Source organism: Pygoscelis adeliae, unplaced genomic scaffold, assembly GCF_000699105.1.
Source record: "Pygoscelis adeliae isolate BGI_AS28 unplaced genomic scaffold, ASM69910v1 Scaffold26, whole genome shotgun sequence".
NCBI lineage: Eukaryota > Metazoa > Chordata > Aves > Sphenisciformes > Spheniscidae > Pygoscelis > Pygoscelis adeliae.
The window spans coordinates 2,823,199-2,834,978 of record NW_008825104.1 but is presented as its reverse complement, the minus strand read 5'-3'; the positions used below and the strand labels follow the sequence as shown (position 1 = coordinate 2,834,978).

The 11,780-nt window shown below is 42.1% G+C and overlaps 1 protein-coding gene across 1 annotated transcript in view; it reads right to left on the bottom strand.

Annotated features, from left to right (window-relative positions):
• The window catches only part of ARHGEF28 (Rho guanine nucleotide exchange factor (GEF) 28), a 122,742-nt gene that overhangs the window by 89,247 nt on the left and 21,715 nt on the right, over positions 1 to 11,780 (bottom strand). The window contains exon 3 of the mRNA XM_009327304.1: positions 10,888 to 11,181. Within this exon, the coding sequence (XP_009325579.1) occupies positions 10,888 to 11,181 (294 nt within the window). The remainder of the gene's footprint in view (positions 1 to 10,887; positions 11,182 to 11,780) is intronic.

Here is an 11,780-nt window from a genome sequence, read left to right as displayed (position 1 = left end):
ATAAGGGTACTTTCACAAGGGTCAAGTATTTAAGGGCAGTTACTCTACAGCTCTCAGAACAACTGGCTGAAATCTATTAGGTTGCCAGTGATTTATGAAATTCCATTGAAATTTATCATCCTGATTCAACAGACATTTTCTTCCCTGTTATCCAACCAGTTCAGAACATGTTATTTAAAATTATACGTTTCAGTGGCAAAGGAAAGGTGAAGCTCCTGAAGCATATGTAGGTATGTGCACACGTTTGTGTAAATACTAGTTAAAATCAACAGCAAATTGCTGTCAAATTTCCTCTCTGCATCAATATTCACAAGATAAAACCATCTGATGGAAAGCAATCCCCCAGCAGAGAGAGCAGTTATGTAGCCAAAAAGCTAATAAACACGTTTTCCAGAAACATTTATGCATTGAGCAAAGGTATCATGTAGTTACATGCAAATACGGTGGCTCACTGCTGACTCCTATTCAGTTTAAGTACTCCCTCTGAAAGGGTCAGGAATATTTATTTTATAGAACCATCAAAAAAAAAAAAAATCTTGAAGAGTCCTCAAGTGGTCTCTAGTCCACCGCTTAAGGCAGGATCGGCTCAACCTAAATTGCTCCTGACGGATGTTTGTCTCATCTGTTCTAAAAACCTTCCAACAACAAGAGGTTTTCGTAACCTCCATAGGCAGTCTACACAAGGGATAATTTTACCCTCACAAAGATCCAAAATGCCTAACCTAGTCCACCCTTTCTCAGTATAAGCCTGCTGCTTCTTGTCCCATCTGAAACAGGCATGAAAAACACTTCATTGCTTTCCCTTCGGAGGTTCCATTTACATAATTGAAGGCTGCTGTCATGTCTCAGCTGATTACATCTTCTCTGGACTTCTTAACAGGAGAGTGGCCTTCTGCAAAGCTGGACCTTTTGGAATGTCCTCTCAGAGCTGGGGGCCAAAATCATTAGCCTCCTTTGAAAATGTTGGACTCGAAGTATTGTAGTATTAAAAAAAAAAACTGTATCTCCCCATCTCATAAAGCCAGAATGGCAAGAAACTTAAGGAACTTGCTCTACCGCTCCACAGGGAAAATTACTGCAGGATTTCCGCTGGTAACCAGCTTTTGCTCTGAATATTTGATGGCAACCCATCCAAGACTTTGTACCTTTCCATTTCAAGTGGAATCAAAACTTTCAGACAGACTCAAATCCCAGAAAACCAGGTCAAACTTCCTTCAATAAATGAAACAAATTCCAGACACCAGATCAAAAGTGAGCTTCAGGACACAGACTCTAGCACTGTAACAGCCAGCAAACCTGCATGTAGCATCTGAAACCTTTATTTCACTGCAGTTCTAACAGAAGCAGACACATTAACAAGATGCAAGGGGGATTCTTTAAACCAGAATGTCATTAAACATATACACAATATGTACCTAAGTATTTCTAGAACACACGTATAAAATGGCACATGTCATTATTTAAAAAAAACAAATACAAAACCAAAAACATCTTCAAACTTCCCTCTTACTTGTGGCTAGCCAACACATGATTTGATGCATTAGCCTGCCCATGCAACACTTATTTTCTCCCCAGGTTTTGGGCAATAAAATTGTTTCTTAGTCTCCCCATTTTACATTCTAGGCAAAAACGTGTCCAGCTGGACACAGGGTCTGCTGCAAGATCCTAGGCCACAGAGGAAAGTAGTGAGCTATGGGGTTTTTTCCTCAAAGGTCTGCAAAATATTTCTGATTTCAGTCTTTGGAGACAACAATCATTGCTGCATTTTAGTTACCATCATTAATCATTAATGGTATGAATTATAGTGTTTACATATCTGTTAAGTGAGATGGCATATATGTTTCAAAGTTTTTAAGTACATGCAACCTTTAAGTCCACTGAATCCAAGTCAAGCATTTGCAGAACTGCTTTGCTAAACAGCAATATGGTTGGAAGGGACCTTTAAAGATCACCTAGTCCAACACCCCCTGCCGTGGGCAGGGACATCTTGCACCAGATCAGCTTGCCCAAAGCCCCGTCCAACCTGACTTTGAACACTTCCAGTAATGGGACATCCACAACTTCTCTGGGCAACCTGTTCCAGTGTCCCACCACCTTCATCATAAAAATTTTTTTTCCTTATATCTAATCTAAATATACCCTCTTTCAGTTTAAAACCATTGCCCCTTGTTCTGTTGCTACAGGCCCTGGTAAAAAGTCTTTCTCTGTCTTTCTTATAAGCCCCCTTTATAAACTGAAAGTCTGCAATAAGGTCTCCCCAGAGCCTTCTCTTCTCCAGGCTCTTAGGAGAGGTGTTCCAGCCCTCTGATCATTTTCATGGCCCTCCTCTGAACCTGTTCCAATTGGTCCATGTCTGCTAGGGACCCCAGAGCTGGATGCTCCAGGTGGGGTCTCACAAGCACAAAACCCACGCAGTGAGTGAGTGGCTGGCTAAGTCAGCCCATAGGGAATACAGAGGCATGAGGGTCTGACTCCAATCCACAGCTTCAAAGCCCAACCAAGCACTACTCATCAAACACTTTGGTCTGCCTGGATCTGAGACCTTCTTCTATGGAGGAACATTTAAACGAGCAGGGCTCAGGCTTCCCAAAACGTGTCCAAAGATAGTGGAAACGATGGCTGATGTGCCACTTCAAAAATGGAAGACCTCAGTTCAACTTCCTCCTCAGCCAGATGGGATTTGAACCCACGCACATCTTCAAACTTCCTCTGATCACCCATTGGTGGAAGCATGCCCTGTCCCCTCCGTTGCAGAGTAACTGAAAATGGGTCATGGTGCAGAAGGAAATCCAAGGGATGCGGGGCAGAAGACCAAGAAAGCAGCAGACTGACTACAACGCAACAATCAGCTGGGAGGAGTCTCTGCTGTTTGGACATGGATGCATTTCTCATTATACTGTCATCAGATGTGAAAAACGATGCTGGGAGTCAGGGTGTTTCACTTGCTTGGAGAATGCCCTAACCATTCAGACACAGTACGAAAACGTGTGCCAGTATCTTCCCTTTGCCTAGATGTGTTTCTTAATAGAGACTGATAACGTCATCTGTGCTTTGCGCTGGCCCCAGTGCCATTTCTGTACTTCAGAGTCTCCCCCACAAGGACTTTAGCAGACTCAAGGCTATGCCACCAGTCCGGACCTTAGCAGAGTACAGCCGAACACCAGGCACCAGCACTCCCTTTTCTGACGTGTTTATATGCACACCGGGGAGTTCGAGTTTAGATGCCCAGGAAATGCTGTGGTCCAAAACATAGCCCCTGGACAAACATCATGCATTTCCAGGTTAAAATATTCACTAAAACATGAGCTTTCAGAATTGTTCTTTGCTCTGCAGTACTTAAATTCTGCTGAAGTTCCACTTTAGACATTAAAGTGGGTTCTTTGGATGTCTCCAACTAGACCATTTTTTCTATATGTAGTGTTAATAAGCAGCCAGCACATAAGCCCATCTAATTAAAATACATGCAAATATATCAACCAGTATTAAACACACTAAGCATCTGATCAGATACTAACTATAGCCCAACTGTCAGATAAAAAACACAGAAACAAAAAGGCAAACTTTACTCTGAACTCCATCCTCTGAATAAAACTTTGGCCTAGGGCCTCTGGGTTTCAATGTATATTGTAACGCTGTAAAAAAGCCAGATAAACTTGCTCTGGGCAAAATAAGATTAGGACTTTCCCGCTCGGCAAAAGGGGAGGCCTTAGGAAGCCTTCCCTAATGAAGGACAGCCTTTGCTCTGCTCTGACACTGCAGCAAATAAAGTAACTCTTCTGGCAGCCAAATCTTAAAAACGATGCAGTATGAATAAGTCTGCTACAAAAGAACCTACTTTTAAAAATAAATAATAAACAGTAATTAATCTTTGTGATCTTAAAACACCATCTACAATAATAACTTCTATTATCTCGCCACAAATATTCTAGTAACTAATTTTTATCTGCCCAACCTAACAACCTTCCTCTAACCTTAAGCTAAATTTATTCATGGCTAGTTTGAATGCACATGGTAGCAGAACCACCCGGCAGCTCCACGTGCTGTTTTTACCCCTGATGCACTTAGTTGGAAACAGTACTGGCATTCCTCCCCATCCTTCACCTCTAGAGACTATGTGTTTGCTGGGCTACTCTCCTCTTACTTCTTCCACCTGGCCTGCCCAGGAGTGAGCAGAACCTGATGACATAAAGCAATTACTAATAGCTTCACGATACTAAAATCTGAAATACAAATTGTAAAGTTGGAAGGATAAATGGAAAGGTAAATGTGTTCTTTCAATACAAGGAAAGTATTTTTCAGCATGTGGATGGTCAAACACTGGGACAGGTCACCCAGCGAGGTAATAAACTGTCCGTCCTTGGAGGTGCTCAAAACCTGACCCTGAGCAACCTGATCCAACTTTGAAGCTAGCCCTGCTCCAAGTGAAAGGTAGGACCAGGCCACCTCCAAGGACCCCTTCCACCCAAATTCTGCTGTGGTTCTATTCCAGGATCAGCAATATCAAAGCAAAAAAAAAACAGAAAGACATAATGACTGATAATAAGCTTTTTAAACAGACCTACCTAAAAAGAAAAGATTTGCAGTTAAAAAAAGGTAAAGTCCTGAACAACCGGCTTTTAGCATTTTTTTTCTTAAGAACGATTTCCAGTTTCAGTTCTCCTCATTCACCACCTCCTCTTATAGCTCCTCACTGTGACAGAACAAATGGCATTTTCTCACACTTTTCACTCTCTTTTCCCCTTGCCTTGAGGAAGATTTCAAATGTGGCAAAATGGGGGGGAGGGGGGTGGGGGGGGTGGAACACACAGAAAAAACCCAACAACAGAAAGAAAACCATCATGAAAAAAAAGGTGATGAAAAAACATCATCATTAATTCAATTGCATTCAGTGGCAAACAGGAAGAAAATAAGGAAAAAATGAAAACACAAGGGTTCTTCAACATATTCATATTTAAACGGTATAAAATACCATTTTCCATCAAGACACATAACCAACAATTCCTAAGATTTGAAAGACGCACTGCTGGCTGATTCATACAGAGTCAGTTACTGCAAGGCAGGCGGTGCTATAAAAGATATAAACTATCAGGACGTTGTTTTGCATCGCATCACGATTCTCCAGTCAAAACACTCTGTTTGAGTTACACAGCTGAGCCAAACACAGTCTGTTTTAAACATTAAATAAATCCTTTTGTTCTTCCTTGCACCTGAATCCCTTCCTATGTCCAAAACAATAAACTAAAAACAAATATTTCTCTCTGACAGAAATGACTAAGACCTTTCTGGGCTATGAATCTCATTCATTTCCTGGAAGGAGACTAAAAACCTCAAGACTTGTGACTTGAAAAGCAAGGGGAGACATCAAAACTGGCTGACAAATTCCAGTTTTTCCTGGCTTTGTACTTTTATGCATTACTGTTCATTTTTTCATTTTTCCGTAGGGTATGAGACTGTTTATAAAGCCGTCTTCAGTGCACTCCACTGCTGCAAAACCACACACAAGTGGTTTTGTGAACAGACAGTGGCCACGATGCACACAGCCAGGTACGTGACAGCCCATCTGAGGGCAGGGCTGCGGTGGCATCTCCCCTTTCCACTTACCGAATATCTGGAACATCCAACTTTTCCTTAATTAGTTCCCCTATTCATCATTCCTTTATCAACTAACACCCAGAGGTTGGCATCAATGCTGCAGAAGAAAAGGAGGAGATGGGGGAAGTTTAAGCTCCATTGCAAAGCTGGACTTTAAGGAGTCTTGCCCCAGCAGTTTTAGCAGCAGGAGGGTTAGAGAAGGCTCCCATCCACCAGCCCCATGCGGTAAAGGCTGCACATGGTGCCACCACCTACATCGTCAGGTGAAGTTTCAGTTGACTTTACTGCTTGGGTGACCCCAACAAAGATGCAGAACACTACAGGAGATGGTTTCTGTTAGCAGAGGGATAGCCCTCATTCTTTTGTACTGCAGCCAAATACTCCCTTGAGCTGTTTGGTTTAAGACACTTGTTTATTGAGTGCCACCGGACTGCTCAACACCAGGCAGGGACACCCTCTCAGCCAGGAGCAGAGAAGGGCTCTCCAGCCCAGTGCCGACCCAAGCTTGGGGTTCGGGTCAGACCATAGCTTCACACCTGGTCTCTCCAGCAGCAGAGCAGGCTCCTGAGCCCCACTACTTATATATTGCCTTAAATAGGAAACTTGATCTCTTGTGTCTCTTACAGTACTTGCTCTACTGTCACTCTGCATATCACCATCACCAAGCACTTGGGGCTTTTCCCAAAAAGCCCCTTCACGGTCGGGGGGTCTCAAACATCTCCTCTCTGCTATTATTACCACTGACCAGGAGATGAGGATCAAACACTTGCTGGGTACCCACAGGCTGAAGTATGCTTGCCAATATCTTGCCTCATGCCGCAGGTTTCTTGGTCAGCAGCAGCCACTGGAAGACACTCCTCTGCCTCCCAAAGCCCAGGCTAGCATCCTCCTCTCCCTCTGCCCCATGCAGTTTCCAAAGGGGCGAACTCCTACGGGGCCAAAGATGTCTGTTTCTCTAACCCCCTAAACTGTCTGACCAAAAAAATACTACCTCTCCTCACAAATCTCACCACACCCAGAAATATTTATCCACTGTTCCCAGTGTTTTCCTAATTCCATGAAGGAGAACAGGCACTTTGCTCCCCTCTCCCTTTCCTTCCACAGGAAAAAACAAATCTAAAATTCCAACTGAGGAAAAGACACACGCAGAATTTTCTTTAATTTAGACCAAAAATACAACATGCATCAGCCAGGTTGGAACTGGTGCAGCTTAGCAGGATGCATTTAACATCAAGTGGAAACAGTAACAGGATTTACAAAGAAAAGGGCAGGGAGAGGGCAATAAAGTCAAAAATGACACAGAAAATGGAAGAGTGTTCCCCAAAGGCAGACTATAAAGCAGTGAGGTTGGGTACTTCAGTTCACTCCACAAGACCTACTCCTAGAAAACAATTACAAAGCATTTATGAAATAAAATGGTAATTCTCCTCTTCATGAAAGGGAATTTAACAAGTATACACTGTTCCCTTCCCTATGATCCACAATTAATTTTCATAATTCAGGCTGTAATTTTATTGCTTCTACCAATAGCCTTAAACCTAAAAGAGCACTCTTCCTTTTGAAAATAACTGTAAATAGTGGCAAAGCCAGCAGCAACTGTTCTTGTTTGATTACCAGCACAGTTAAGTCACCCAGACAACCTGAACACACCATCCCAGTAATGCCCTTAAAACAACCAGAAACTGAGATGCTCTCAGCCTCCTCTATGTAAGGCAGACTCCTTGCAAGGTCCACGCTCCTGTGCTCCCGCTCCCTCTCCAACAGCCAAGGGACGTAATGCTGAGCGTGTCAAGAACAAAAAAAGTTGCAGTGAAGATGTTGAGCCTGTGTCTGATGGTTCTTGGGGGCTGCCAGTCCTAAAAGACTGCCCTAACCTCATGGTATTAAGAGAGTAAAGGTTACTTGGAACCATTTTCCTCATACAGATTAAACCACTCCATCTTTCTTTCTTTTTTTTTTTGGTAAACTGAAAAACTGTGGGAAGATTCTCTTCTTCCTGAGCCGCTCTAACAAGTTATTTGGCTGAATATTTAACACTGATTATCTCCATAAATTGAATAATCCAATTTTCAGAAGGAAAATATCCTTTATGAAGGTGCGATCAACAAGAAAATCAGCTTTTCCCTCTCCCTGCTCCTCCTTCCCCTTTCTTCAAACCCACCAACAAATATATGTCTAAGCATAGCACCTCTGCTAGGTCCCCAGTTTCCTCTAGCAGCAAACTGCTTGTGGGCCTGCTGATCTCAACATTTGACCAGTCTGTGTGAGTGAGCAGCTCCTGACATGGTTGTCACACAGGCACCTATTGCAAGTGAGGATTACCAAACGGTTCGTGCTTTCTTGTTTCTTTTGTTGAACTTTAAATAATGTGGCTAACAAGTCCTGACCTGTGCAAATGCACTAAATTCCTGAATTATTTGCAATGCTCCCTAGACAATCCAGGCTCTCTCTTTATCCAATCCTCTTTATGCATTATAAAGGGAATACAAACACTTTTTCCAAATAGCAAAACTCCTGTGAATAAATTATTCTTCTATCTTTCCATCAACCCCTATGCCTCTAAATCCTCATAAAAATGAAGGAGGTCCAAAAACACCAGATGGTGCAATAATTTTCTCCAAAGATCTGTCACTCAAAAATAATTTTTTTCCAATAAAAATAGCTCAGCAGCTCTGAAAACTGACACAATCTCACAAGCATAAGGTCCTTACTAGTGATAAATGATAGCACCCGCGTCTTTCACAACACTGATACTAAAAAGAACATCCTGATACTGTCAAGGCAAGGAGCTGCAGAGACAGCAGGTAGAGGAAAGAAAGTCTCGTCCTCTTCCTAAATCCTCACAAATTCCCTGTTTCTCATCCATTTTGATCTTTTGGAGCATGGGGAAGAAACGGAATGCTGGGACAACCCAATGAAGAACCTTCTCCTCCCCTTCTCACCTGTGCTGAGATCTGAAGCACTCCTGCTCCAGTCCATCCCCTTCTCCCTCCCTCCCTCTCCTTCCCCCTGCACGCACAGGGTTCCCTCAGCCACATGCAACCCTCAGCCGTGCTTGGCCTCTTGGCTTTGAGGACAAAAAAACAGTGATGGGGACAGCACAAGGAAGCAACATGAGTCAGTGCTTCTCAGAGTCAGGTGAAAGGAGAATATGGTTGTAAGAAGAATCTAAACTATACTTTCAGAAAGGAGAGAGAAAGAATACAAGAGCCAAAGAAAAATTATACAAACTGCTTAGAGGATATCAAAATAGATGTCAGGCCCAGCCCAAGCCTGGACCTCAGAGAGAGACAAAGGGAATGACTGACCTTCCTTGGGCTGAAGAAGCTGTCCGGAAAGCTTTCAGGAGTCTCCCACTCAACAAGGGTGGCCAGTAAGCACTGCCCAGGCAGGACTGCCCTAACAGCTCATCACTGTGCATGAGCATTGCTACCAGACCCCAGGAATTTGGACGTTTTTGTTTTATTTAGAAACAAGGGGAAAGATCCCAGCTTCATTTAAGAGCAATGACTGGGGTACAAAGGGAGATGTCACCTCTTCAGCGCAACACTGCCCACGAGGCAACTGCTAAAGCAGCACGCTCAAGACATGCTCATCTAACATTTCAAATGCTCACAGAGACTTTGTATAGTGACTGGAGCACACATGCCTGCTTTTCCACTGTATTCAAATTTTGTTTATGTATAATATTGAAATCTGAAAAGTGAACAAAGTATGAAAAAGACACAGAAACAAAAGAATACAAGTCCTATAAAAGTCTCATGAGGGCAACATACTCTTTTCCATATAAATGTTGCAGTACACCTGAAAATTAGCAACTAGCGTAACTGAAAATTAAAGAATTTTGCTATTTGGGTAGCAGCTGCCCTGGCAGAGCTTAGTCTGGTACCAGCTGAGCTGATCTCCGACCCCTCAGACCCACAACACACCCAGCATAAACTTCCCCATGTTTCAAGCAGGTATCCAGCCGGGTTTGCCCAAGCATCTCTCAGTACCACTGGTATTCTGCTGATGCTTCGGCGTTGGGCTTCAACTGATTTGCATGAAAAGTTTAGCCAAGTCTGTGAACAAAACTACAGCTGATTTCTTCAGGCTTTAAATTAAGCTCTTCATTGCTAAGATCCAACAAGTAACGTGAACAAATATTTACTACACACCAAAATGAAACAAGCAATGGCTTTTTTTTTTTTCTATCCCGTCTAGTCAATATTTGAATTGAGACTTGGTATTTGTTTTCACATCTCTTGAAAGAGGTGTTTACAACAGACAGACAAAAACCATCCTTCTTCTGAAGAAGGCAGTAGCAGATTTCAAGCTATCTGTCATTAAGAATTAGAAAGATTTAAGACGGGGAAAAAAGCCCTCACCCAAAGAAATGGGCTAAGTGCTGTGTTTTTACTTCCCAAAAGTTTGCATGAATCTCTCTTTCAGTTTGGCTCATATGGAAACTGCCTGTCCTCCAATTTTTAGCAATTTAAAGTACTAAAACGAAAACAGCCAAAAGTACCAAATTTTCAATGAAAAACATGTGAAGCCATCAAGTTTAACACTGTTTCCAACCTCAGCTATAAATCAGCTACGTCTGCAAAAAAAATTATACTCTTCAGCAAAACCTAACTACAGTTTTTTGTTTGCAATGAAACCTGAAACCAGAAAAATTTCACCTGGTTTTGTCACAAAATTTTTCAATAGCATACCCTAATGTAAAGTTTCATGTATACTTTCATCCCACTTCCTCTACAATAAAAAAAAAGCCACAAAACAAAACTTGTTTAATGGTATTCTCCCCAAAGAATGATCATAGTCTTAAATAAAGCATAAACACTGACAGAACCGTGACAAAAATTATGTTTACTCTGTACATCAGAATGCCTACAGTAACACATTCTTCTGTTTTATGACGATCTCCTTTTTGCCCGCATAATTAAAATATCTCACTTGGTTGGAATCATGGTGGCAATACTTCACTGCTACAATTCTTGCTTTTTTTAAACAGACAGCTCTTTAATCTGGCAAAGGCAGACTCTATTTATAAATAAAGAACTGCATTCACAGTGGGTCAAGGCACAAAATGCTTCTGGAGAGACTGAGTTACAATAACCATTATTATCCTTTTTAAACCTCTGGGCACAAACCAAATCTTTGATTACCCCTCTCATACTTGAACAATTTTTCATCTTAACCACAGAATAAAGCACAAGGGTTGAGAACCTGGGATAAAACGGTGAGACTCTCTGCTCTGAACTGTGCATCAAACCACTGTTGAAAGCTTTCCAACTTAAAATAAAACCTTACCACCTTCTGAGCAGCTTCCGAGGATGTTCCAGGTCGATGGCAATTCTTCATGAGCAACAGCCATCATCAAATCGTTATCCAGGGACTGCAGATCTTTTATCCTTAGCCCAAACTTATCCAGCAACAACCTGTGACTAGCAGCAGTGACACATTCCGCGTGATCGACCAAAAAGCGAGACAACTTGCACGACAAATTCTCTCTGTAAGTGACTGAACAGCTGCCGAGGACCACAGGTGAGTATCCCCTTGTGTACATTAACACAGAGACAGAAACTGCTTCTTGGCATCCGTGGCCTGCAATTATAATGTAAATTAATCACTAAGATTACATATGTTCAGAAAATACATAAGTTCTTCCTCATTCCCCCCCGACTCTAAGAGCTGTAACTGCTCATCCAGAATTATTTTATTCTTTCCTCTAATTACATCTATTTGTTGTAGTGCATCCACCAACCATTTCTGGTGATGAACTTGGATTCGACTAGACTGTGAACTGCCAGTCCTCCCAATTATACTGACATAATTGATTCTGAACCAGTCTTTCTAGGTGAAGGTTCTTTAACCACAATGGAAAGAAGAGGTAACCACATCAGGATGAAATCCCACAAATCAAAAGCCTGAAGGTTCTTGGATAAGAATTGAGAAAAATGAGATGCTCATGAAAAGAGCAGCAGAGTGGCCTGCAACACAAACTCCGAGTAATATATCCATTTATTAACACCCATTTTGTACCTACCCAGTGTCTCCATGTAGGCCAAAACCCAGAAGTTTTTAACTAATGGATGCTTCATGCTTTTGGCAGACTTGATCAAATGCTGTATCAACTCTCTAACTTACAGCTGCAACCCCTGAAATTCAAGGGAGTTTGTCTCTCAAACCTCTTCAGCACCCCG